The 27,973-nt window shown below is 43.2% G+C and overlaps 2 protein-coding genes across 11 annotated transcripts; one reads left to right on the forward strand and one right to left on the reverse strand.

Annotated features, from left to right (window-relative positions):
- LOC128412715 (ras-related protein Rab-9B-like) lies at positions 1-11,269 on the reverse strand. 9 transcript variants are annotated; one of them, XM_053385995.1, is made up of 5 exons: positions 11,164-11,263; positions 9,292-9,405; positions 3,521-3,651; positions 2,307-2,379; positions 1-664 (listed from the first exon to the last, which is right to left on the reverse strand). In XM_053385995.1, exon 5 carries the CDS (start codon positions 645-647, stop codon positions 42-44), a length of 606 nt encoding a protein of 201 aa, XP_053241970.1. In that variant the 5' UTR covers positions 648-664; positions 2,307-2,379; positions 3,521-3,651; positions 9,292-9,405; positions 11,164-11,263; the 3' UTR covers positions 1-41. The 9 variants fall into 9 exon arrangements, with proteins under 9 accessions (XP_053241970.1, XP_053241971.1, XP_053241973.1 ...); XM_053385996.1 differs by lacking the exon at positions 3,521-3,651; XM_053385998.1 differs by lacking the exon at positions 2,307-2,379.
- Positions 10,934-27,812, forward strand: USPL1 (ubiquitin specific peptidase like 1). Of its 2 annotated transcripts, XM_053385975.1 has the most exons (9): positions 10,934-11,031; positions 17,101-17,260; positions 17,731-17,859; positions 18,606-19,233; positions 21,362-21,475; positions 22,646-22,775; positions 23,666-23,791; positions 24,194-24,354; positions 25,772-27,812. In XM_053385975.1, exons 2-9 carry the CDS (start codon positions 17,174-17,176, stop codon positions 27,631-27,633), a joined length of 3,237 nt encoding a protein of 1,078 aa, XP_053241950.1. In that variant the 5' UTR covers positions 10,934-11,031; positions 17,101-17,173; the 3' UTR covers positions 27,634-27,812. The 2 variants fall into 2 exon arrangements, with proteins under 2 accessions (XP_053241950.1, XP_053241949.1); XM_053385974.1 differs by lacking the exon at positions 10,934-11,031 and having other exon boundaries at positions 13,719-17,859.
- Positions 27,813-27,973: the final 161 nt, after the last annotated feature.

The raw sequence follows: 27,973 nt of genomic DNA on the forward strand, positions 1-27,973 counted from the left end.
CCGTTCCAGGACGTGCCCTTCCCACCCACCCCCTTGGCTGTTCAGCAACAGGAAGAGCCTGCCTTGCTGCTGGCATGCAAGTTGATGGAACTGCCCAGCACACAGCGCTCCAGCTGTTCCTCCACGGCCAACACCCGCCGCACACCTTCCTCAAAGGCCACGGCCACATTGGTGTCGTCCTTGGCGCTTGTCTCCAGGTAGGGGTAGTTGCCGTGCTCCGTGCACCAGGCCCGGGCGTCTTCGGGCATCACCTGCCTCTCCAGCTTGTCCACCTTGTTGCCCAGCACCACAAAGGGGAAGCGCTCGGGGTCCTTCACGTTGGCGTAGCAGAGGAACTCCTTCTGCCAGTGGCCCAGGTTGTCAAAGCTCCGCTGGTCGTCCACGCTGAAGGTCAGCAGGCAGCAGTCGGCCCCCCGGTAGAAGGGGGTCCGCAGGCTCTTGAAGCGCTCCTGCCCGGCTGTGTCCCAAATCTGGAGGGTCACCAAGTGCCCGTCCACCTCCAGGTCCCGGTTGAGGAACTCCACGCCGATGGTGTGGAAAGCCTGCGAGTCAAACTTGTTGGTGACGTAGCGGTTCATGAGAGAGCTCTTCCCAACACCCCCATCGCCCAGGAGGATGACCTTCAGCAGCAGCGACTTCCCACTCATGACGGCAGCAGCAACGTCTAGAGGAAAAAGGCAGACTCCGTTAGTGGTGCTGGGATAGTAATAATTTTATTATTTGTACCCCGCCCATCCGGCTGGGTTGCCCCAGCCACTCTGGTTGGCTTACAGCATATATAAAACATAGTAAAATATCAAACATTAAAAACTTCCCTATATAGGACTGCCTTCAGGTGTCTTCTGAAAGTTAAAAAGGTAAAGGTAAAGGTACCCCTGCCCGTACGGGCCAGTCTTGCCAGACTCTAGGGTTGTGCGCCCATCTCACTCTATAGGCCGGGGGGCCAGCGCTGTCCGCAGACACTTCCGGGTCACGTGGCCAGCGTGACAAGCTGCATCTGGCGAGCCAGCGCAGCACACGGAACGCCGTTTACCTTCCCGCTAGTAAGCGGTCCCTATTTATCTACTTGCACCCGGGGGTGCTTTCGAACTGCTAGGTTGGCAGGCGCTGGGACCGAGCAACGGGAGCGCATCCCGCCGCGGGGATTCGAACCGCCGACCTTTCGATCGGCAAGTCCCAGGCGCTCAGGCTTTAACCCACAGCACCACCTGCGTCCCTGAAAGTTACATAGTTCTTTATCTCCTTGACAGGGAGAGCACCACTATCCAGAAGGCCTTCTGCCTTGTTCCCTGTAACTTCGCTTCTCGCAGTGAGGGAACTGCCAGAAAACCCTCAGAGGAGGACCTCGGTGTCTGGGCTGAACAATGGGAGTGGAAATGCTCTTTCAAGTATAGTGGGCCAAGGCTGTTTAGGGCTTGAAAGGTAATCACCAGTGCTTTGAACTGTGCTCAGAAATGAACTGGGAGCCAGTGAATATCCTTTAGGACCGGGGTTATATGCTCCTGGCAGCCATATGACATCAAATACAGTGGTGCCTCGCAAGACGAAATTAATTCGTTCCGCGAGTCTTTTCGTCTTGCGAAGCACGGTCCGTCGCAACTGCGCCTCTTCAAGCGGCTTTAAGAAAAAAGCGAACAAACTCGCAAGACGTTTTCATCTTGCAAAGCAAGCCCATAGGGAAAATTGTCTAGCGAAGCAACACAAAAACTGAAAAACCCTTTCGTCTTGCGCGTTTTTCGTTTTGCGAGGCATTCGTCTTGCGGGGCACCACTGTATTAAAAACTTCCCTATACCTGCCTTCAGATGTCTTCTAAAAGTCAAACAGTTGTTGATCTGTTTTACATCTGGCTGGATGGCTATCTGTTGTGGATGCTTTAGCTGAGATTCCTGCATTGCAGGGGGTTAGACAAGAGGACCCTTAGTGTCCCTTCCAACTCTTATGTTTCTATGACCTGGGCCCCTAGGAATTGGCTCCTATGCTCAGGGTAGCTAAAGCATGGCAAACAGCGTGTGTTTCTCTGAACCACACTCCTTCAGTGTAGGCTTGTGGTTTGCTGTTTCAGTTTTGGAAACAGGGAAAGGGCAGCTATGCTAGGTGGACATTGGTAGTGTCCAAGTAAGCCAGTTGCCCCCATGTCACAGAATCATAGAACGGTAGAGCTGAAAGGGGCCACAAGGGTCACCTAGCCCAACCCCTTGCACTCCAGGAACCCAACGAGGGGTTCGAACCCACAGCCCTAAGATTTAGAGTCTCATGCTCTACCGGGAACACAGCAGCAAGGGCAGAGAGCTGGTTAACTGCCCACCTGTTCTGTGGAGAGAGGAGTCCTGCCTCTGGGGGGGCCTGGCTGATGCCACACACACGAATCACCAGCATCCCTGAAAGACAAGGCAGATCACTCAGCTTGTTGCACATCACACACACACACACACACACAGTGTTCCTATCGCTCCCTGCATTGTCTCCACATTGCCTCTGGCTCGGTCACCTCATCTCCAGATATGGCTAGAAAAGATTCCCTGCCTGAAACCCTAGACGGCTGCCCGTCAGTGCAGACAATAGTTGCCTTGGGGGATGACAACTTCCAGCGTAATTATTATTATATTTATTTATATCCCGCCTTTTTCTCCGATTCCAGGCAGTGTTAGAATCTCAGCTATATAAGCTAACTGCCAAATGGCACCTTAAACCAAGGTTCATAGAATCATAGAGTTGAAGTGTCGTCTAGTCCAAACCCCTGGAAGGCAGGAATCATTGCTGGGGGTTGGACTAGACCAGGGGTTAGGAACCTAAGGCCCATGGGCCGGGAGCAGCCCACGGAGGTCGTTTGACCAGCCCAAGAGTCACCCCCGATCCGAGCTGCCCGCTTGCGTGCTGCGCTAAACATGTGCAGTGCAGCACGGGGGCTCGCTTCTGCGGCGCTGAAAATCGTGTCGGTGCATGTGCAGACGCCAAAAATCACAGGCGCACATGCAATCCGGCCCATGGAGGGATCTCTGCGGGACCGATCTGGCCCAGGCAAGATAAACCTTGCTGACCCCTGGACTAGACCGTTGGGTTACAGTTGCCTAACAGAATGTCTAGGTGTCATTTTTTTTACCATACAATTTATTATTCTTATTCTTATTCATTTCATTTCTGTACCACTTTACATTTTAAAGAAAACATCTCAAAGTGGTCGACAATGCATTAAAACATCCAATCTAGCCATCCAGAATAAAACAAAGTCAAGTTCCCAGGAAAATATTTCAGATCCTTCTCTAAGGGACATTCTGCTTTCCCTATATTTGTTTACTGACTTAATTTATAAAGCTGCCCCAGAGCAGAAGTACTCTAGGAAGCCAGTGTGGTGCAGTGGTTAGAGTGTCGGACTAGGACCTGGGGGGTCTGAGTTCAAATCACCAGTCTTGAGGCTCACCAGGTGACCTTGGAGTCAGTCACAGCCTCTTCATTTACCTCACGGGGGTTTTGTAGAGATTAACTGAACCACGGAGAACCGTGGACTCCTTGGACTGGGACCTGGGGAGGTCTGGGTTCAAATCCTCACTCAAGTCTTGAAGCTCACTGGGTGACCTTTGAGTCAAACCTCTTCACCTACCTCACAGGGTTGTTGTAGGGATTAGCTGAGGAGTGGGGTGAACCGTGGACTCCTTGGAGAAAAAGGTGGGATATAAATGTAACACACACGGTCCATGCTGCTGACACAGCGGTTTGACTTTACCCCTGGAGGTGCACTCCACTGTATAGACCCCACAGAAGGTTCAATGGTCTATCATCCCCTCCTCACCCCTCACTCCTCAAAAATGTTAATTCCCTTTGTCAGATCATTTTCATAGTTTCAAAATCCCGTGAAGCAAACAAAAACTGTACAAAACCACCCAAAAGTCACAGCACTGTAATGCTTTATTAGAACAACACAAAATATCACAAAGTTGAAGTGCAGGAAAAGTTTGTGTCTTAAGCTTGTTATACATGTCCAGCGTCTTCAAACACCCCTCCCCTATCCAGTTTGCTCAACAGCTAACCTGATGAAAAGTTATGAAGAACTTGAAATATGGCTTTGTGACATTTTGACTTGCCCTAACCAAGGTATGGCTGGTCAAGGTATGACCACACTACCTGCAGCTTTTGGATTCTTTCCTTCTGGAAGTTACTCTGCAGGGACTTTAAAGTGGACTAGAGAAAGATACTTTGTCTGTAGAACTATTCTCAAGCAATTACTGGGGCGGGGGGGGGGGATGTGTGACTGCAACCTTTGTACAGCCTTCAGGGGTAAGTAATCAATCATGAAGTCTAGAGAGGTTAAAGAGGCTTGAATAATTATTGTTCTGCCTTTGATCCTTACTATAGATTCAGTCTTATCAGCTCGTAACCTACACCACTTCCGGAAAGTCTGTGTACAATAATGGATGCAGAAGTACCCCAAACTGCAAACCTACATAACTAAGGAGCCTGAATCCTATGTTATTGGTGAACTCAATAAATGGGTATTACCACAAACTTCTATTCCAGTATTGTCTGGATTGACACAAGGTTTTTGAGATTCTGTTCCTGTTACAGACAACTAAGAAAAAGAGAGGTGAACCGCTGAATGCAGTAGAACATACTGGGAAGGTTCTCAAGAGATGACAACAGTTTCTCATCATTACTTCCACGAGTTACCTACCAGAAAATAGCAAGCCACTGAAAACACACACCTGGAACATTTGTCAGGTTCTGCACTTTCACCAATACCTTGTTATAAATTCAATTATTGGTCATTGATAAAATGCACAGCCATGTAACAATATCATAAACCAGTCTGGAAACTGTATTGGCACATACTAAGAAGTCAAGTGCCGTTCAGGTTCACTAGTTGTTGTTGGCATCTGTCTGTCTCTTTGAAAAATACCCCAAACCACAAAAGACTGGCTTGGCAGTAGGGATTAATCTAAGAATTGTCAAAGCCTCCATTCAGCAAGCCTGTCATTCAGCTGCTTAGGGACATGTTAGGAACTCAAGCAAACCAGTTTTCTCTTACCATTTCCACATCCCCAACTGACACTTTAAAAATTCCATGAAATCTGAAAGCCAATGAGCATACAGCCTGGTTGGACCATTTAGGAGGGAGCAAATGCTTAATTTGCTCACTGCCAAATTTATAGCCCCCAGAATAATGAAAGTTTGACACTAGAAATAATATGTAACTGAACTTCACCAAAGGTTGTTTTGCTGTCTATTTCCTGGTAAAAACTGTTATGTACAAATGCCTTTAATTTTGCATCTCTTCAATATGACATGCACAACTCCAAATGGCATAATGAACAACTATTGGCAAAATTGTTCCTCACATATATAGATAAGAAGAAACTAAAAATTTGCTGTGCAAATCAATATTAAAGCTGATTATACTATGTTTATAGTATGTTGGGTAAGAAATGTCAAGCCTTGATTTAATTGTTCAGCAATATTTGTTTGTAATGCAACATCTTTCTTTAGTGTTGTGGTTAGACTTGGGCCTGGGAGACCTGGGTTCAAATCACTCAGCTACGAAGCTCAACTTTTGCTATTCATCTTCACTCTGCCTAACCTACATTACATGGTTGTTTTGAGGAGAGAATGGGGAGAGAACCATGTGTGCCAGGTTGAGAAAGATAGAAATGTAATGTAGTTGCTTTTTTAAATGAAACTTGCTATGCACATTCAAACCTATATTTCAAGTTCTGAAACAGAATAAGGAAACAGAGGAAACTTATGTTAAATACCTTCTTGCCAATAAAGATCAAGTCTGTTGTGAAATTCTGTTTTATAGCAACGAGTGATGGCTGGAGAATCAGTACCAATTTTAATCTCTGGATTACAGATTTTAGCTGAAGGAGTATTATTTTTAATGTAAATAAATTTATAGGGATTTTTAAATTACATCCGCTTTTTGGTGCGGAAGTGGCATATGTTGTTGTTGTTGTTAACTTTGCTGTCTGGTCTTTGTTTTTGAGAGAAGAAAAAATGTTTAAAACAGATAAACTGTATTTAGTCAATAATAGTTTCACTTACAAAAAAAGCCTGTGTGGTAATTTGATTCAATTTTATTATTCCAATGTGTAGTTTCTTGAATCACACTGTTTACTAGTTATAGTTATAGATATATACCAGTATAGTTATATACTAGTTCTAGTTCTAGATATAGTTTGCGCACTTGCGATCTTGGAGATCATACACATGAAACAATCACCTTCAGAATACAATATTACTTTCTTAAATAGAGGCATTCTTTATTACCTGTCCTCCTCTGCTTTTTCTTTGATATGGCCTTTGTGTGATCAAGATGGAAAAAGCATCCTGTCAATACTTACCACAGAGCCATCACTGTCTATCAAAAGATTGTTGCTACTCCTATGCTAGAAATGCTTACAAGGAAACAAGAGTCTCCAATTAATTATGTTTATTAATAAAACATGTATGTACTTCACTTTTTAGCTGTTATTTTTTAACCACACAAGACAGCCATCTAGGCAGTTTGTATACTAGGACTACTGAGGCAGAAGGTAATAAATCTTCTGGTTGGAATACTTCCAGTTCAACAAAACGTGTTAGTGAACTACATTGGGTCTGAAACAGAATGTTGCACTATTGAGTGCTTAGTTCAATATTTCAGTCCATTCCATCACTCTGTTTTGTTTTCTGTGTGTCCTCCATCCCCCATCAGATAGCGTTCTGCTGCCACTGAGCACGTTCAGTTCTTATTGAACTCTTTATAGAGGGGGGCACCCATTTACGCCCCCTCCTTAATGTTTTTTGCTTTCTGCTTCTGCAACCCTCAGGGTTTCCCCACAAACATGCTAGTAACTCTTCATTGTACTTGAATTTTATTGTTTTGGCTATCTAAGGACCAGCACTCAGAACCAAGATGACTATTGCCAAGAAAATGGCTTTCCTACTTTGGCCTGTGTAAAAGCTGGTCTCTGCAAGAGTTTCCCCCCATTAACTGGAATTGTTTCATCAAGTTGGAGCACCTATGCTAGCTTGTGCTACTGTGCTTCAAGGCCAAAGCCGTAAAAGGCTAACCGGGAAGTGATTTCAGCTGTGAGAAGTCTGTGAGAATGCACACAGACCAGAGCCAGAAGTTTCTAGCTACCAAGCCTTTTGACTGGTCCTGGGGAACCATTGTAGCTGTTATGCTTTGTACTACTGCTATTTTTACTTCATTTTTACCCTATCCTTTTTAAATAAACCCACCTCATTTAAAACTGGTGTCTGCCTGTTTAGGTAAAGTCTTGGTACTGTATCTGGCCCTAACCTCTTGGTTATATGATACTGAATAAGCTGGTAACCTAAGGCTTAGGAAGCAGAATCTGGTTTTTAACTTTTGCTTCTCTGGAATCTTAGAGGTGTCTGGTAAGCTATGGGAGTCTCCTGGCCCAGGTTGGTTGGGCTTAAGGAGTGGTGGCAGTGTACTACCTGGCAGGGTTGGCTTTAGACACCATTTGTACCAATAAGAGCTGATTCCTGGGATTTGGGGTCTAGGTTTTGACAACTATTAGTATATACAAGCATGCAATATAGCGTTGAAGTGTAATACTTCTGTTCAGGATTTCAGCCACTCCATTCCATTTCCCTCCCTCTGGTTTTCCATTCCCTCAGCCCCAAAAGTTCAGTCAGCAGTCTGTGCCCACTGAGCACACACAGTTCTCAGTGGATTGTTTTGGGCAGCTCTCGCTTCCATCCCTGGCAATATTTATAAATAGCTTCTCAGTGTGAAACATGAAATGACCTATCTAGACATGGTGTGGGTTCCTTCTACTCCTTCCATATTGTGCATTTCTTCCTTGCACTGTTGTGTTCTGGTGCTGTTCACAGGCTTCTGGTTGGCCACTCTGAGAAAAAGATGCTGGACTAGGCAGGCCACTGGCCTCACCCAGCAGGCCTATTAGGTTCCTTCATCCTTCTTTTCCAGGCACTTCATTCCATTCCCCCCCCCCAAGTGTCAGGTCCCCCCCCCCAACAATCAGTCAGCATTCCATGGGTACTAGCCCTGCTCAGCCTTCACTGAGCTGTTATTGGAATATTCTCCCCACCATAGGATTTTCCTCCCCACATATTTTCTGTACTTATGCAAACTGCAGGGTTACCCCATGTCTGCTTATAACACCCTCTTGTGCAGAGGAGGTGTGGTTCTGCTTGGTTTAGATTCGTTTAGATTTCCTGCTGACAGATCAGCAGAGATGGTGGTATAGAATCCAGGCAATGGGCAATGTATATTTTTTTTCACTGGTATGCCCTCCACCTCCTTGGCCTTTATTTATTTCCCACCTTTTTCTCTAAGGAGCCTAAGGTAGTGGACATGGTTCTCCTGCTCCCCATGTAACCCCCACAACAAATCTGTGAGGTACGCTAGGCTAAGACTGGGTCACTGAGTGGCCAAACGTCACCTGGTGAGCTTCATGGCCAAGTGGGGATTTGAACCCTGGTCTCCTACTCCACCACTCTAACCACTCAACCATACTGACTCTCTGTTACAAAGATGTGCATACACCCATCATCTCTGGCAGGTATCCTCAAAAGAGTCCCTCAAATGCATCATATCCCTTCTTCAATCTGCCTATACAGATATTTCAGAGTAGTTGGAAGTGTTGATATGGAAAAGTGGGGACCTGGAATCTAAAAATCAACTACTGCCAAGTAGTAACATATAACAGGAATCCATTTACACATTATCATGCATGCACCTGAGTTGGCAAACATCATGCTAGAATGGTCCCCTTTTCTCTGATAGGCACTAAGTGCCCACAACTGCACAACAGGAACTGCTTTCCCCTCACTTCATCTCCACACCAGGGGAAGCTGGTTGTATTCAAACTAGAATGCACTCAAGAAAAAGGAGCCATCCTAAGGTACAGTGTTGAGGTCATGTAAAAGTAAGGGTCAGATCTTCGTATACAGTAAATGCATTCATGCACATATACAGATTCTTCATCAACAGCTTGACTGGTTTTAGGTATGGACCACATGAAGACAGTCTTGTGGAGAATCAGGAAAGGCAATAACATTTGCAGACCATGACATAGAAACAAAGTCACAACAAAGTGTAACTCCATTGGTATATCTATTAAGACAAACATTTATCCCTGAAATGTTACAGCTATGTACATCCTTAAAATAAAACCCCTGGCTAATTTGCACCCATTCATTACTACTAATGAGCTTATGAAATGGAAAAATGTTCTGCCCCATATCACTAGGAAAGAGATTTGTCTAGTATTTTTAAAACAGGATGCCAGAATCTTTGACACATTTTACACCACAAAACTTACAATCTCTCTTTGTGGAAGAACTCTTATAAATGACTTAACCTCCAACCTTCTAATGAGAATTATTTCCTGGGTGAGACTTTAAGTGGTTTGCATCTGCTTAGGTCTGTGGTTAATCTGGAAACAAAGGAATTCACAGTTAAACCATGTGTCTCAAGTTAGCTAGCATTTATATGGAATTACGTAAATGTGCACATAAAAATGATATAAAACAAGAAGTCTTGTAACACCTTAAAGACTGAGGCTGCATTCACATAGCAGTTTATCCTATTTTCATGCCTTTTCCCTTTTAAGTTCCACATTACATGTGAGCTTTCACATGACATAAAAGTCACTTCTGGAACTATAGTGGAATATAGGACAAGATTCGTGCTCATTTCCACATTATTTGCTTCCAGAAAAAAATTCCATTTGCAAATAATATGGAAATAAGTGCTAAACCTGCACAATTTTCCACTACAGTCCTGGAACCATCTTTCACATGGTGTGAAAGCTCAGATATAATGTGGAAATTAACAGCTACAGAAAACTAGTGAAAATGGAACAAACTGCTATGTGAATGCAGCCAAAATTTATTATTACAGGGGAAGTTTTTGTGGACTAACTTAATCCCCATCTTCAAGGTGCCACGGGAGTTCTTGTTGTGCTTGCTGCTACAGACCAGATTGACTATCCTTCTATAAAGTACAAGTTAGAGATAATAACCAGCAAACATGGTTTGGGGGCTGAATCACCTCCACTCTATACTAGCCCTATTGAGACCTCTAAGAACATAAGAACAGTCTGCTGGTTCAGGCGGATGGTCCATCTAGTCCAGCTTACTGTTCTCACTGTGGCAGAAACAGACGCTTGTGGGAAACCAGCAAGCAGGATTCAAGCACAGGAGCCCTTTCCCCTCCTGCGATTTCCAGCAACTGTTATTCAGAAGCACTGCCATGAAGGCAGAGCTAATAGGCATCCATAGCTCTCTCTCCTCCATAAATCTGTCTCATCTTGCCATCTCGGTTGTTGGCCATCGCTGTCTCCTGTGGGAGAGAGTTCCATAGTTTAACCCTGAGCTTTTGCACGAAGAAGTACTTCCTTTTATCCGTCCTGAATCTCCCAACGCTCAGCTTCACCGGCTGCCCGCGGTGCCACGAGGGAAGCAAACGTTTCTCTCTCCCCTTTCTCCACGCCTTCGTACCCTTTCCCCACCGTGCTGCCTCCTCGCTCGCCTTTCCGCTTAAACGGCTAAATCCTGGGCGCGGCTGCCTCAGTTAAGCGGAACTTTGTCCCGCTTCTTCCCCGCATGTCTCCCTGGCAAGCTGCTGCCATGGCAAGGGCGGGAACCGTTCCCGCCATGAGGCGAAGTAAGGAAAGGTCGACTTTCCTCCTTTCATCTCCTCAGCGCTTCCCCCCAACCAGAGACACAACGAGGCTCCTGACAGGCTCCTTCTCTAAGCAAAAGAGGCCCTCTTCCACGCGCGAGCCGAGAGGGAAGAGAAGGAGGCTCCCGACACCGCCCCCTCGGCTGCCATTTTCCCCACACGGGCCCGGCAGGCCCCGCCTCAGTGCGGTTGTGCGGCGAGGGAAAAGGAGGAGCGACGCGAAGCCGCTTCGAGAGGACGGCGCCGGAAGCTGCACTACAAGGCCTCAGCCGGCCTGAAGAACGCACGAGCGGCGTCGGCGTCGCCTGAGGAGCCGGCCGCCGCTGCTCTCCCCCTGGCGCCTGTTCCGTCTTCCTTTCCCGCTGGGGGCCCTGCGGTGAGTAACGGCTTCACGGGGCTCCCCTGCTCAGGCAGGGAAGGGGAGCCGCGGGCCCCTGCTCCTCCACCCTCTACTCCTCGTGGCAACCCGCGTTGCGAGCATCCCGGCGTTGCTGTTCGCTTGCGTTACCTTTTGCTTACACGGGTGTCTAGGCGGCTTCTCACGTGACGACGGTGCGCTCGGCTCGTCCCCCCTGAGCCATCCGCACGGCAGGGAGCGCGGGCCTGAGAGGGTCTGGCTTGCTTGCTTGCCCGCACGTGGGGAACCTTCTCCAGCTGCCTTGTTTTGTGTGGGGAGTGGCTTCGCACGTGACGGCGGCTCGCTTTTTCCCGTATGCGCAGCGCCCTCCATGTTGGGTGCTTAGACGCACTTGGACGTGGAAGTAAATCCCGGTCCTTGAGGGTATGTTCCCACGGAACGACGAGTGACCCCGGGTCTAAGGTTGATGATGGCAGCTTCAGATCTTGAGAGGGATCTTGGAACCATGTGCTGGGATTTAGCCCTGTTGGGTTCCAGAAACCTCAGACATGCACAGAAGGCGGAATTTTACCAGGACCTGCTTTTCCTCCTGGCACGCTAGTAAGGTTGTTTAAACATAAACACACAGATCACCCCCTACAAGTGGTGAAATTCTTTTCATGCAACTCTTTAAGGGTGCGTGTGCCACCTCAGGAGCTAGACGTAACAACTTCCATTAGTTCTTTTAGGTTTTCTTTTCAAACTCTTAAGCACTACAGTGGAAAAGCAGCCTAAACATTCTCTGTTATAATGGTATCATTTAACAAAAATTAGCTATCTTATTAATGTGCTTCACCATCCAATTGTGCTTGCAGCCAGAGTTGTTAAAGAATGAAAATCAGGTGCCTTTTGCCATATTATCTGTGCAAGTCGTCATACAAAGGTGATACTGGCATTCTGTTCAGTTGTTGCCTGGGAATACTGAACCAGGTGGTGAAAGCAAGGCAATTTACCAAGGAATCCAGGCATGTGGTACTGGGAGCACTCACACAAACTGTCTTCTATACTGAAAACATGCGCAAGGGAATCACGAGCTAGTCCTGCCTTCTGCTGACTACATGTGCATCAGTCCCACATTTGGCCAGGTGAAACGTGTTCCTGATTAGCTCAGGATTCCCGCTCAGTCTAATGCATGCTTGTACACACATAGAGTCCCATCCCACAGCCAGCATGTGTCAGCAGTTGGAATGGTGCATAGGGTTAGTAAGTAGCCTTTATTTTTAACGTGCTGAGTTTGACTCCCATCAGGTTCCAGTTCATAGCGATTGGGCTATTATTTGTTGTACTGACAGATATTATGACTGTTGCTCTGTATTTCTGGACAGCATGCACTTTTCAAGTGTTAGTTACCAGCATTCATTTGGAACTGTAAAGACCTTCTAAAAGAAATATTATAGCATTTAGTGCATTTCATAGCTGTTGGTGCCTTTTTAAATTATTGCTATATTTTATATTCTGTTGTTGTTTCCGACGTTAACAGTTGTATATACAAAGCATTTGTACTTTTGTACAACAACATTATATATAGTTAAAAACCTAGCCTTCTCGGTCTTACTAACCTTAATTAAAATATATCCTCCAATTTGAAACTTTAGAACAATTCTTTTATGTATGGAAAAGCATATCTCTTATTCTGCATTCCTGTAACTTTAACCAGTTTCAGTTTTGGATATATGCAAAGTTGCCTTTTTCCTTTTTAAATGTTTAAAAGCTGCCTTTCTGGACCAAGTCCACCCATGGTACCTAGTGGGTTAGAATTCTATGCAGACTGTTTAAAAACAACATCATTATAGTATTAATGTACATACATTGTAGCTCAGTTCTTAAGCCAATGAACATGCCACAGCAGAGTGCTTGTATCAATATTATTAATACTATACTAATTGGTATTTCTACTGCTTATTTCAGTTGATATTAATCAACATAGGCCAAAGCAATACTGGTCTTCTACTGAAACATAATTGCAAGGTCATGGTTTTTTAATTCCAATTTGGCATTGACCACTTCGGTCTTAATATATATTTGTTTGTTCAACCATAGTTCATTGCATTGTTTGGCATCTTTTTTACTGAATGCATGTAAAATCCTTGTGGCCAGAACAGTTCAAGTGTCTTTAGCAGACCAAGCCCAGCAGCAATAGTGGCATGATTTGCTTTGCTTATGACAAATATAGATGTGTGGAAATGCTGAAAGGTTTGGTTTACTTGTTCAGTTTGCAATACTCATTACTACTTTTTCATTACTTTCTTACTAATTTGAAGCAATCTACAGTGCACTTTCTTACACAATTTGTCTGCAGTCTTTTGCCTAACATGTTTTGTATCTTAAGTCAGTTGACCACACACATGAAGTAAGAGCACCTATCTTTGTGCTATTGATGGTAGTTCATTTGTACCTGTAACTATTTCAATGGCTTTCTCCAAAATCTGTGAATATCTGTCTGTGTTCACATTCCTACATTTTAAGAAACCTCTATAAACCTCAGATTCCCAATTCTCCATAATGTTAAGGAAGCATAAGGAGCAGTTCACCTCATTTCAGTATTCTGCTGCAAAATAGGCAGGGCAGCATTGCTTATAACAGGGGTGCCCAAACTTTTTTCCAAAGTGGGCCGGATTTGGTGAAGTGAACATGCGTGATAGCTTTTTTTTTTTTTTTTTAGGATTTACCCCAAAGTTGTTGATCTATTCTTACTGAGTTTCTGGAGTGGGGGTCTGGTTGCAAGATTAGTATCATTTGGCCATGAGATTTCCAGCAACCTCCTGGTTTTATATAAACTAAAAAGAAAATTGCAGGCGATTTCTTAAAACCTGGCTTCATAAAGCTAGAAGAGGTGAGGTGAAAGAACAAAAACTGTGTTAATATTTGTGTATTATGCAAATGAATACATTTTCCAATGGGCAGGATACATGTATTGCTGCTAGTACATGACACATCATTTCACAATCACTCATGCAAATGGTGATTGAAACCATGTGGATGAATCAATCAAAAGTTGAGTCCATAACTACTTGAATTACTAATATGGTAATCTTGTCTGATCAAAGGTATTAACTGCATCTTCACAAAAGAAATGGGCTCTCTTTGCCCACTAAAGTTTATTATGTAGTGTGTTTGTTAGTCTTTAAGGTGCTGCAAGTGTTCTTTTTTGCATATCAACATTTCTGTCGGGTATTGACATGGGTGTGCCTTATTTGTTTGTGTCTCACCTAGTTTAGTTTGTGCTTCTTTAAGTGTCTTGGAGGAAAGAATTCATTATCAGTTAAATAAATGAATTACAATATTAAAAGCAATAATGTTTCTTAATTGCCATTTAATGTTACTGATCCTGAACATAAACATGGACTCTTGCTATAGAGATAAACTATATTTATTATTATTATGCATTAAATGTGTTAGTCACTTTATATTGCCCAGGGCAACCCAAAGCAACTTACAACCAAACATACAATAAACCGCCCATAGGTACATTAAAACCAAGGGGAAAGAGGAATACATTTTTCAAATCCCACTCACTTCTAAAAGGCCACAGATAGTTAAAGGCCAAAGTATTCAGTATGGCTGCTAAATCTGGAGATCAGCCAGAAATCAAGGTTGTAGGGCACTGGTTAATTGAAACAGTGTCTGAGCAGTCATTTCCATAGGTAGTGCTGAAGTAAAAGCATGTATTTGTTATTAGACTGTTACAAAATAGTTTGTGCTGTTGTCTATTACTTCAGCTATTTCACACCAATAGTTCAGTGAAAGTATTACCATTGGCTGCACAATTTTTAGGATAGTGATTCACAATGGGTTTGAAAGCTAGTGTGAGGTTATAGTTATAGACTATGTTCTATGCCTGTTTTAGAACACGTGATTTTAATAATGAGATATTTAAAAGTACCGGTAGCTTGAGTATACATAAAGATAGGAGAAAGTGTTGCTGTTTCAGTGCTTACTCTGTTTCTGTCAGTGGTCTTACGTGGACAAGCTGACTGGAGAGGAATCCAAGCAAGGCTGTTCTAACAATGGCTAGCAGGCTTGTACTCTTTGCAGGAGGGGTAAAGGGTAATAGGGGGGTTATCTCCTCTAGGCACCCAAATTACAGTCTTGGGCTGCTATTGGGTCTTCTAAGCATTTGAAAGGAGATCTAGGGGAAGTCAGAAAATTGCAGACCAGCTAGCCTAGCTTTTGTCCAGATGAATTGATGGAAACCATTTTTAAAGATATAAGCAATCCTCGTGAAGTCCTACTTCACCAATATTTTGCTGTTCTTTGCCTTCATCTACATGCTTACTGACACCCCAGGCTGATAGATATTATAAGTCTTGGCTTCTAAAAAGCTTTTAACAAAGTCTATAGCCAAAAGCATTTATTTAGAACTTAGCAGTCAAGGGATATGTGGATTGGTCCTTTTACGGATTAGAAACTGGTTAAAGAACAAGAAAGTAGTTCTGATAATAGAGGGAAGTAAGAAGTGAGGTATCCCAAGAATCTTCATTGGGATCAATGCTATTTAACACGTTCCTAAATTGTTAGGAGGAGAGCAATGAGCTGGTCAAGTTTGTAGATGGCACCAGATTATTCAGGGTGGTGGTAAAACCCGTGGACTGTGAACCACTCCAGAAGGCTCCAAACTGAGTAAGTGGGCAACAGAATGGCAAGTTGGGTTCACTGTAAGTAAAACATAAATTGATACTTGGGCAAAAATTTTGAACTTCACTGATGGAATCTGAACTGGCGAGGAAAGAAACTTTGGCATTGTCGTGAAGGTTCTCTGAAAACATCGACTTAGAACATACCTGTCACAGGAAAGACAAATTTCATGGTAGGGATTTTGCTCACAATTTGTGACTGTTTTTGACATTGGTTTTAAAAGCTGAAGAATATGTTTACGTACTATTTCAGAATGAAATGGGTTTTAGTTTAGCACAAGCTAGCTCTGAACTAACTAGCTTTTGTGCATTGCTTGTATGCAGATGCTTTCAGAATTACTGTGTTTTTATTATTATTTCTCTTCTCTGCTGTTGATGCTATGATAGCGTATCTGCCCTCCCATGAAAATATTGAATGGCAAAGTACAAGAGAAACAAAAAAGACTATTGAACTGAATTGTACCTAGTGAGTTTCTGTTTACACTAGCTTCTTAAAGACCCAGTTTATATATGACCCAGATAACAGGAAAGTTCCTTACCTGTGTAAGCATTTCAAGTACTTCACGGTCATATTTAAATCCACATCACAGCAACCCATATATGTTTAATGTGAGCTAACATGGTAGTGGCATACATATGCCCATGCTGTTGACTGTCGGAATGCTATTGGCACATACACATGATCTGGTGCATGTTTATTTTAACATGAGTGAAATGAAACGCATAATCAAATGAGTTTTCTGCCCACTCCAAAATGGCCCAGGTTAGACATAAATTGGGCACAGCTGAGGTCTGGCTTGCACCTAATGCTGGCTGATCACTAACTAGAGAATGGGAGAAGGGAAGGAGGGGATGCACACATGATAATGTCTGCAGGAGCTCCCAGTCTGTCTATAGTTATTTGATTGGGCATCATTGTACCTGCATCATCCGTGGCACATACACCATAGGCAAGACTTTCTGCCTAACTTTGGTGGCACTTTATCAGGCAGTGTTGTCTATTTGCTTGGGCTGAAATGTGAACAGCAGTTTTCGTAGCGCACCCAGTGTAGAGCACCTAGGATGACATGATGCAGTTTTTGTCATCTTCCCTAGATTGTGCCACAAGTCGCTTAATTGCCTTGCAGGTGGAACAGCAACAATATTTTCAAGAGCTGTTGGGGCTATTAATTCATCTGTTAATATTACAAATATGAACTTTGAGTTGAGTTAGTTGCTTTACATGCTTGTAGGTTTTTGGTGTGGGTTCTCTCTCACACACATACATTTCTTTATATGGTTTTCTTGATTTAAGGAAATGCATCTACTTGTATGCCACACACAAAAATCTTTCTTCTTTAATGTGCTTTCTAAAAACTGCTCTTGGGGGGAAAAAAGCTTATTTAACTTTTCTTGTTCACTTCTTATTTTTCAGAGTATATGGGAAAAAAATCCTTAGGACTGTTGAAAAATTGCAAGTGACATGATAATTTGGCCAGTGCCTCAGAATGATGGATTGCCAGAAGATTGGAAATGGTTTGCAAGTGACTGGTATAGGGGCATCTGCACTCCACATGGTGGGGTATTTGGGAAAAGTCAGTTCAGTTCTCTTTCACATTGTGCAAAGTTCTCTTTTTTCATTCCTCCTCCTCAAGTTTGAGAGAGTTTTTCATTTCTATTGGCCTAATTTATATGACATTACAAAAAAAAATTGTAAAATTTATTTTTCCACGGAAATCTTACTGAAATGGCGAAAGATTTACTTTCAAATGTTGTTACCTATTCCCCAAAAGTTTATGAACACATTTGATCTATTGCTGGTTATATTTTCACGGTCAGACTGATGGTAAAGGCTATTTTGTTCAGTGCATATAGCCCGAACAGTCAATATAAAAGTCAATTTATGTATAGTATCGTTTGCTCTCATCTGTATTTGATTTGTTATGTTTCACTGCTGTCAGATTTAACTCTGAAACACATAAATGCTATGAAAGTCATTTTACCATGTTTTGATATTTGGCCTCTCAAGAATAACACATTTGTTCTTTGTTTTACATCACTTCAGGACTGCAGTTCTGCAGAAGTAACTCCCGATGGAAGTTGCCCAGCTTGCAAAAAGAAGGGTCTCATACGAGGTCTACGAATATATCACATCAGTTTTGAAGAATCTATTTTCTTGTGTGAAAATCCACAGGTGCATCACTCTTTCTTGTTGAGTTGGGATTGGTCCAATTTTCCTATAATCCAAGATTCTTAATCTGAGCACTTATGCTAATTTCATAAATAGTTGCCGTAACGTTTTATAACTGGGTATCCCTTTGGCATATAAAATAATGGTTTCATTAAACCACAAGTACATTATGTTTGAATAGATAGACAGATTATGGCTTGTGCTTAGGGATGAACAGTGAGAGAAAAGTGGTGGTTGTGGGAGGAGGAAAGGCTAAATCAGTAGGAGAATCTGGGAGGGCGGTGATCTAAGGGTACATAGCCTAAGCGCTGATTAATCCAAGCCTAATTCATCAAAACTAGAAATTTCATTCCTTTTTGTAAAAGTCGAAAAAAAAGAGAGCAGCAGCAATAGGCACATCAAATGTCCAGAAAAACATTTCAGAAATATCCTTTCAAAAAATAGTGAGAGAAAAACCAAATATTACTCTGCAGATACCCTCTTTCAAGCCAATTTTTATGTTTCTAAAAATGTTTCTGATTTCGATGAACCAATTTATAGTATTGTTGACTGTGAAGGGTTCTGGAATTCTAAAGAGAACTTACTATCTCAGAGAAGTGCTATTTAAAACACATTTGGATTTTATTCATTTTTAATTAGGCGTTGCATAACTGTTGTTTCTGTATACAGCCCTCTATTGCATCCCTAAGACCCACGTTGCATGTTATTAATTTACTCAGATATCTTTGTGTTTCCCTCCTCTTTTTCAGTGCATCTACCCTCTGGGATTTGAACCACTAAGCAGCATTATAATTCCTACTGATAAAAAGGATTCTCCATCTCAGGGCACTTGTAGGAAAAGAAAGTCATCTGACACAAGCCTGGTAACCTCTGCTGTTCCCCAACACTTAAAACTGACGAGGACTGATAACTTGATAGAAAATGAGAAGGCATTCAAACCTGATCTTGCTCCCAAGTGCAATGGAGATAATCTGTTTGGGACTCGGTCAGGGCAGCCTGACTTTCCAGAAGCCAGTCAGCCGAACTTTAATAGTGCAACAGAATCCGTGGAGCAGCAAATGGACATGAAAATGGCAGCTCAAGGAAGTTCACCGGAAATTTTTAGTGTTCAGGCACAGCTTTTGTCAGATCCTGAAATTGGTTCATCATTGTCTCAAATTCTGCATCAAGACAAACCATCTCGGCCAGAGCCATTGTGGCTTCAGTGGAGGAATGTGTACGCTCTCTGCTGGTTAGATTGCATTCTGTCAGCCCTAGTGCATTTAGAAACACTAAAAATGATTCTGAGTGGATCAGTCTTGGAAAACGTATCTGTAATCCAGAGCCTATTTGCAAAATATAACGAAGCAACTGCACTTGTGAATACTTGCCAACGAGGTAAGCCAAACACAAGTGTCTTTTTCCCTTTTGCTGTCAAAATATTTTTTTAAAGAAGAGAAATCAGTGGGGTGTATAGAACTCTGAGCCTTGGACAATGCAGCTGTTTCTTTTATAGTCGGCATAACGGTTTAAAATCCATACAGGCCTTACAGCCTCCTTTTTTCCTTACTTTCTCAAATAAGTTTGTGTCTCTAGTATGTGCACCAGTCTTCAGCTTTGGAAAATGAACCAGCTTTAAGTAAAGAAATCAGTCTTTTAGATGCGGTGGTGTAGTTTTTTGCTTTATATTTCTACTTTCATAAACTAATCTTCCGCAAACCCCCCCCCCCACATTTGCTCAGATAAGTCAAAAGAGTGATAGCCACTATTGCCTTTCACATAATAACTTCCCAGTAACATAAGAGATGGGGGTGTGATTTTTTTAAAAAATCAAAAAACAATTTTCCCTTCCCACTTTAGCCTTCCACAACTCCTTCCATGCTCTTTTGGAGGGTCCCCCAGCCCTCTGTAACAGATTTGGGGAGGGGAGGCAAGGGACTGCAACAGGAAGGAGGGATCCACAACAATTGCCTCCTCTTTTACATGAGTGAACACCTCTTATTAGATCAAAACCTGTTCCACCAATAGAACAGCAGCATGGGCTGTTGCTCCTCCTTCTTTTCCCTCTACCGTGAATGGCATCAGAATCTGCCCAGTGTGATTAGATACCGTATTTTTCGCCCCATAGGGCGCACCTAGTTTTTTTGGGGGGGGGGAAATAAAGAAAAAAAATTTTATTTACCCACCAGGCGTGGGGCTGGGGCGGGGGAAACCCGAGCTTCCCCCGACCCCAGCTCCCAGAACAGGCTGCTATCCGTAAGCCTAGGGAGCCCGCGGGAAGTCGCGCCGGTCTCCCCAGGCTTGCGGATATCTGCCCGAAGGCTTCAGGATGCAGGCATCTCTCTTCGGGATGCAGGCAACTCCACAAACCAGGTCGGGGAATAGCAGGATGACGGCGCTCCACCTCCCCGCTGTCCCCCGAGCTTGTGGGGCTGCCCGATATCTGCATGAAGCCCGGGGCGCGCTGTGTAGCGCGCCCCAGGCTTCAGGATGCAGGCTGCTATCCGCAAGCCTTGGGAGCCCGACGGGAACTCCCGCGGAGCTCCCAAGGCTTGCGGATAGCTTCCTGAAGCCTGGAGAGCGAGAGGGGTCGGTGCGCACTGACCCCTCTCGCTCTCCAGGCTTCAGCGAAAGCCTGCATTCGCCCCATAGGACGCACACATATTTCCCCTTCATTTTTGGAGGGGAAAAGGTGCGCACTATAGGGTGAAAAATACGGCACATCAGATGATGCAATGCTTGCTTTGTGAAGGCATCATGCTGTTTATTGACATCAGATACTTGCATGGAGTTTGGAGTTTGTGCAATGCATTTTCGAATGTTGCTTTTTGGTTATGCTTTCCACATCAGCTTTTCTGTTAAGGAACATCTGAATTGTTTCCTTCAGAACCTTCAGTGCACTACAAATAATTCCAGAGCATGTTCCAGCTCACATGCTTGGTTCAGATAAAGTACCAGGTAGACTCTCAGAGCCTCACTGTAGCTCTGCTGGGAGCGACAGTATACCCTATAACACACTCATCTCCTCTAGCTTTGTGTTCCAGGGAAAGATCAGTAGTGATGGCAAGCTGTCTTCCATTGACTCTTGTCTGACATTTCTCTTTGATGGGTGCCTGATAAGCTTCTGAAGAAACCATTGCTCTCCAGGAAGCAATTTGAAAGCCACTTCATGAGAGGCAAGGCAGAGGTTTGGTTTTGGCAGATGTCCTAGTTGATTTAAGTGGTTGACACCACTTGCCACTAGCTTTGGATAGTTGTTTATAGAGATGGTTGCATTAATCTGATTTCGCAGCACTGGAGATATTTGTGAGCATCTGAAGTCTGGTTACTTGTATAGCCATAACAGCTACGAAACAAATAGGATAATTACATCTATTTAACAGTGTTACCAGCTCAAGGACAATGTTAAAGTGGTATATATACATACATTAATAAGTGGAATAAATACTCAGTTATTGTTGGTACAGAATACAAAAATGGCAGTTCCTGGAGACAAAATGTTGATGGATCATTCTGTTTTGTGCAGGTGAATGTGTTTCGGAAGTTCCTTTGGATGTTCTTTCGAGAGCTGAATCACACTTGAATGAAATCAGAAATACAATTTTTGTCCAGCTTCAACCACAGCTTAAATGTAAATTAGGTAAGTAATTGCTAAAGGGTTTTTCATTATTTTCGGTATTATTTTACATATAACAGTGCTAAGTTTCCAAACGTGACAGTATACTAGTGCCAAACCTACTTTCTTTTTCCCCCCTGTATTGTAAAATTCCTTTATCTTTAGTTTCTTTGTGGGTCCAGAGAGAGTCATTCCTCAAGAGTTCGGTGCTAATATATTACAATGCTAGTACTTCCTTTCTGTCCATCAGCCGCAAACTACTTTTCGTTGTCATTAGCTTCAGATAGGATTCCGGTTTCAAATGCCTTTGTGTGTTCTAGCTGTTTTCTGGGCCATTGATTCCTCAGTTAGGCATAAGGAGAATACTATTGAATGAGATCAAAGGTCCATCTACTCCAGCATTTGGCTTCCCACAGTGGTCAAACAGATGCCTTGGGCAAGTTCTGAAACTGAGTGTGAAGGCCATGCCTTTTTCAACTAATATTTAAGGGTATACTGCCTCTGAACATGCAGATTCCATTTAAGACATGGAAAGCTGCCTTATACAGAATCAAACCATTGGTTCACCTCAGTGTTGTTTTCACTGACTGGTAGCAGCTCTCCGGGATTTCAAGAGTTTGGATTTGATATCCCACCTTTCACTCCCTTTAAGGAGTCTCAAAGCGGCTAACATTCTCCTTTCCCTTCCTCCCCCACAACAAAAACTCTGTGAGGTGAGTGGGGCTGAGAGACTTCAGAGATGTGTGACTGGCCCAAGGTCACCCAGCAGCTGCATGTGGAGGAGCGGGGAATCGAACCCGGTTCACCAGATTACGAGTCCACCGCTCTTAACCACTACACCACACTGGCTCTTTAGAGGAACATAGGAAGTTGCCTTATACTGAGTCAAACCATTGGTCTATCTAGTTGTCTACCCTGACTGTTAACGACTCTCCAGGATTTAAAATAGAGGACATTCTCAGTTCTGCCAGGGATTGAACCTGAGATCCGCTGAATGAGAAGCAAGTGCTGTAAGACTGAGCTATGACCCTTCCCCATGTTGTGAACATCAGACGTCTGTGATGTGTGTCTGGACTGCAGTTTTCCAGAGCTTCACAAGCTAACACCAATTCCCAAACTCTTTGCAAGGCTTCAGTTACAGATTATGCCTGTAGGGCGCTTTCATGTATCTCAACCCCTTTCTTTTCTTCAAAGGTAACAAGGAAAGCCCAGTGTTTGCATTCCCTCTACTTTTAAAGAAGGATCCTCAAACAGAAAAACTGTTTCTCCACTCTTATTCATGGAAATTCGAATGCTCACAGTGTGGCTACCAAGTCAATGACAGGTTAGTTTCTGCTGAAGTTCTTTCTCGTCTTCCTTAATACAAGCACATGTTAATCTTCAAATCAGCGTGGATGTCTTTATATTTTTCTCTGCAAACAACATGTGCAGGATTGATGGGGTGTTATGATCATGCCATACGTCTTCTTTCACAGCGTAGCATAAAATGTTGTGTTTGCTGTCAGAAAAGACAAGCCAGCTCTGCAGTACTTGATAATTCCTGAGTTTTTCTTGCTGTTGGTCAGAACTGATCATGCCAGTTAAAGTATGCATTCAAGAGCTGAACACTGCAATATATGACAGTAGCCCAAACATCATGTTTAGCCTCAACATAAATGAGATTCCCAGATACATCCCATTCTACTTGATTCTATTCCCTGATAAAGACACCAAGTCCAGGAGCATAATATCTCACCCCATATTGACAGACATTCCCTCCAATGGCTATTTGCTAGCCTAAACAACCAGCACATTTTGCTGGCAGTACAGTACTCCAAGGCTATGTTCACATGCAGGGGAGAATCATGTACACATCCACAGATAGCTTTTCTGTTTCTGTTGCAGACATACCACTGCTTACAGTCAAGCTTACTTTAAACTGGAAAATTCATTGTTCATTGTATTTCAGTCACCTGCAAGCAGCAGGTATATGTTCCTGTAGCTTTCAAAAACTGTTGCATGGGGTAAACGTTCCCACCCTAGGGCAATCCCTGAAATTTGCCAGTATTTACTTCCTTAACTTGGAACTTAAAATTACATTTAAGCTTTTGGTTGGGTTGCAGCAGGTTCAGAGCAATTTTGAATGTGGATCATTCATATGAATGACTCTTCTGGATGTCCCAGGTTTAGCTTGGCAATAATTTTCTCACAGCACTGGATCATTTCTTATTTCAGGTGTCAGAAGACATTGACAACATTTACAAATATCATCCCAGAATGGCACCCGCTGAAAGCTGTTCATACTGGTCCCTGTAATAACTGTCATCGCAAATCTCAAAGAAGAGAAATGGTTTTAGAAAAGTAAGTGTGAACCATATTAAGCTGCTGATGTGAGTAAAACTACATCACAGGTGGACAATGAGCTGCTGCTAGTGTTGTATGAAAATGCAGTTCTGGCATAATATTAGTAGCCTTGCTGGGTCCCATCATGTAACTATGAATTTGCCAGCTAGACATTTGTGCCTACCTCCAAGGTTCTGCTATTTGAAAACCATGGCTTACGGAATCTCATTCTATGAGCTCTCAAATAGTCTTATTTGGGTGGTTTCATAAAAAGCTTTTGAGACACTTATGAAACTTTCATAAATGGAGTTTCCTAAGCAGCTAAGTTGCTATTTCTGCTGTGTGTGGATGATGTGTCCAATATTAATAATGCTATAAGTTACATAGTTCTAAAGCTACAAATTGTTGTTTCTTTGGTAGTGTTTCCTCAGTACTTATGATGCACTTTGTGGAAGGCTTGCCACGTAGTGATCTGGAGACCTACTCATTTCAGTTTCAAGGAGATTCCTACCAAGTCACAGCTGTTGTTCAGTATCAGGAGGAGGCAAGACACTTCATAACATGGATCTCGGACTCAGATGGTAAGTACAGTGCACTCCCATCACCTGTCCTTCAATAGGTGTCTGTCTGCACAGGCTGGTGGAAAGAAAGCAGGAAACACATGTAAAAGAAAAAGCTTACTGCGCAGAGTGTTCCAGCCCTCTCAGGTCCTTCAAAGGCAGAAACTCAATCTTGTTTTGTTATGCTTTCTCCTTTCTCCTTTTAGCTCCCCTGCAATTCGCCTGGGACTTTCTCTTTTTGCTGCAAGTCCTGGTTGGTAGCCTCAGATGATTCTGGGAAGAAAAGCAAGAGATTAGGAACCCATAACTCAGGCATAGGCAAACTCATCCCTCCAGATGTTTTGGGACTACAACTCCCATCATCCCTAGCTAATAGGGCCAGTGGTCAGGGATGATGGGAATTGTAGTCCCAAAACAGCTGGAGGGATGAGTTTGCCCATGGCTGCCATAAGTAGTAGACCAGTTAGCAGTATGTGTGCTGTTCTGTTGTAAGTTTTTCTAACCCAGTATACATAAGCTATCACTGTTTCATAATAAGTAGTTCCAGCACACTCACGTCCATTATCCCCTTGCCAATCCTGTCCCAAAAGGCACCTGGGAGCCTCCCACAGTAATGGGGAGGGTTTTCCCTCAAAACCCTTCTCAGAGAGGACCAACAATTATGTCTTCTACTGTGTGGCGATCCAAGGTTAAGATAAGAGAAAGCTCGAAAACCGTTCCTATATCAGTCCTATAGCCAGTCATCCGGATAGCTCAGTTGGTTAGAGGCTGCAGGTTCGATTCCTCGTAAGGGACAACTGCATATTCCTGCATTGCAGGAGGTTGGACTAGATGACTCAGGGTCCCTTCCAACTCTATGATTCTATGAAAATAAGTACAGTGGTACCTCGGGTTAAGTACTTAATTCGTTCCGGAGGTCCGTTCTTAACCTGAAACTCTTCTTAACCTGAAGCACCACTTTAGCTAATGGGGCCTCCCGCGCTGCTGCTGCATGATTTCTGTTCTCATCCTGAAGCAAAGTTCTTAACCCGAGGTATTATTTCTGGGTTAGCAGAGTCTGTAACCTGAAGCGTATGTAACCCGAGATACCACTGTAGTACTCATATCCATTATTAGGAACACTTTCTGGCGAGGTGAAATAAATGCTCACATCAGACTTTTAAATAACTGTTTTCTTGATCTCCGGTGGTGAGTAAAAATTGCTTCCAGGCAGGGAAGCCATTGTAAAGTGGTAGAGAATTGGAGACCGTTTGTGACTTACATAGGTATGTGTGGGCGGGCAGGCTAGTTGCTGTTTATTTTTGTGGCTATATTTCAAAGCTGGTTTATCCAGTAAAGTGCTGAAAGACTTTGAAATGAATAGAACAGTGATTTCCAGAGAACTGTGATGAGGGATTATGCATCCTAAAATTCTGAACTGTTCATTTCTCATTTTCAGAAACATGGCTTGAGTGTGATGACTTAAAGGGTTCGTACTCTAGAAGACACAAGATCTTTGGCGTTCCCCCTTCAGAGATTCACATCGTCATCTGGGAAAGAAAACCGCCACAATTGACAAATGGTCTGGATTCGCAGCTAGAAAGTGAAGTGGCTACGAATGTTCCTTTGCTAAAAGCACAGTCAAATTCTCCATTTAAATATGCTGATGGCAAGGCTGGCGGCAACGCACCTTTAATTTATCACACTGACGATAACTTGAATGCACACACAAATGAGACACAAAACTTGATTGCGAATAACAAAAGTAATTTGCTTTGCGGCTTGGAAAACCTGGCCAATGGTGATGTTGTAACTTTGACTCTTGTACAAGTTCCACTTGACTCTGAAGGTAAACCACTGGACGAAAGCCCTGCAGTGGAAAATAACATGACAGTCAGAACGGACACATCACAGCTGCATGATCCAGGTGGAGTTAAAGTTTCTCCAACTACTTCTGAAAGAGATGTTGCTGGGAAGGAGTGCAAATTACTTGAAAATGGCAGCATTCCCTTGCATCAAGGGCAGCCAAACAATGCAAGTAACATGCTTATAACGCCGGTCGTTTCTCTGAGCAATAGCCATTATTCACCAGAAATGTTACCAGTTCAAGGGGCAGAACCTGAAGTTCCTATCAAAGATAGCAGCAGTTTGGACACAGCAAATCAAGAGAACAAAAGCAGCAGAACAAAAGCAGGGAATAGTGTACAGATAGCACATAGTACTGTAGAACACTGGAGAGAAGCAACAGCAAATTCCCAGGCTAGTGCTGCTTCTTCCCCAAGTAGTTATTCTCACTCGGCCCCTAAAAACGGAACGAAGCCATTCACAGGCAGTTGGGTAAAGGGTTTACTTGAAAGATCTCATCCTCTCATGCCCAAAAGTTTATTAACCTATAATAACACGGAGATCTGTAAAAAGCCCGTTAAAAAAGAAACTCGCTTCACTTCACTTGGTAGACAGGCAAGCCACTTTCATGGTTTTCAAGCAAAACATTCAAAAAACCAAAGGGAGAAGTTAACGGAGAGGGCATTAGATTCTTCTCATAAGTCTGCTCCTCCATCCTCACCCACTCTCTTTGCAAGACCCCCTATAGAAAAGCATCACATTGTTGGAAGCAAAAGAACTGTGGTGGAGAGCGCTGGCTCACTGGTTGCTTTGGGTAACCAGATTGGGCCTAAACCGAGCCACAATAAAACTAAAAGCTTTACATCGGCTGAGAATGTTGAAGAGTCAAGCGTTACAATAGCACACCGACTGCGCCTACAACTTCAACAGCAGCTGAAAGCTAAGAAGGAGAAACTGGCTTCGCTAGATAAGGTGGCGAAGGCTCAGGTGCGAAACAGGCGCTCTCCCAAGAAAAGGATGAAGGATCAGTCACAGCTTCAATCCCAGAAAGAAAGTGACTCCCTGCAGAGCTTGTTAAATGCCCTGCAGCACCAAATTGATGTTGAAGATAGTAAATCTGTGAATTCTCTAAGCACCAGTATGTCCCAGTGTAGCAGTTCAAGTTTTGATGACATTTTATCTGAGCTGCTATCTCCCACTACATCTGTTGCTTCCTTGGAACTTCCACAAGAAGAAGAATGTGGTTATGGTGCACAGGAAATAAACCATGACCATAATTATCATAGTCCAGTAAAGGAGAATGGATATGAGGACCATACAAACCTGTCACTTAAATCATCCCCCAAGAAACTCGACTTTGAAAGTCCAACAAAACAATTTAGTCTAGAAGAACTGTTGCCTAGTTCAATGCTGAATTCAATAATGGCTGACACTCAAGACTTGCATCACTTTGATGAAACTCTCTTAGCATGGTGAATTGTGTTTTAACAATTTCACATGTTTCTGTTAGATGGCTTTAAAGCAAAGCATAACTTGTGTTCCAAGCTAATTTTGCACATGGTGGTTCTTTGGATTTTTTTAAAATGTGAAAGTTTTTTTACTATGAGGTTGGTTTATTAGTATTATTATTATTAATAAATTAAGACAAACTGGAAGAGACGAGACTCTGGATTTTGTGTCTGAAACAGATGTGATAACAGGTAGAGTTTTGACAAACAGTAAAAAGTTACTGAGGTAGAATTACATTCACGTAAGAGCCGTCAAAGAAAAATGCATAATTGCTGAGCCACAGAAATCAAGAAAAAGTATATATGTG

This window comes from Podarcis raffonei, chromosome 4, assembly GCF_027172205.1.
Source record: "Podarcis raffonei isolate rPodRaf1 chromosome 4, rPodRaf1.pri, whole genome shotgun sequence".
NCBI classification, from domain to species: Eukaryota; Metazoa; Chordata; class Lepidosauria; order Squamata; family Lacertidae; genus Podarcis; species Podarcis raffonei.

Bases quoted from the DNA above. Each gene is read 5' to 3' on its own strand.
- LOC128412715 (XM_053386003.1), bottom strand. From the start codon at position 647: ATGAGTGGGAAGTCGCTGCTGCTGAAGGTCATCCTCCTGGGCGATGGG.
- USPL1 (XM_053385974.1), top strand. From the start codon at position 17,509: ATGGTAAAGGCTATTTTGTTCAGTGCATATAGCCCGAACAGTCAATAT. The intron at 17,860-18,605 runs GTGCATCACTCT...CCTCTTTTTCAG, and splicing joins TCTTGTGTGAAAATCCACAG to TGCATCTACCCTCTGGGATT. The intron at 23,792-24,193 runs GTAAGTGTGAAC...TTTCTTTGGTAG, and splicing joins AGAGAAATGGTTTTAGAAAA to TGTTTCCTCAGTACTTATGA.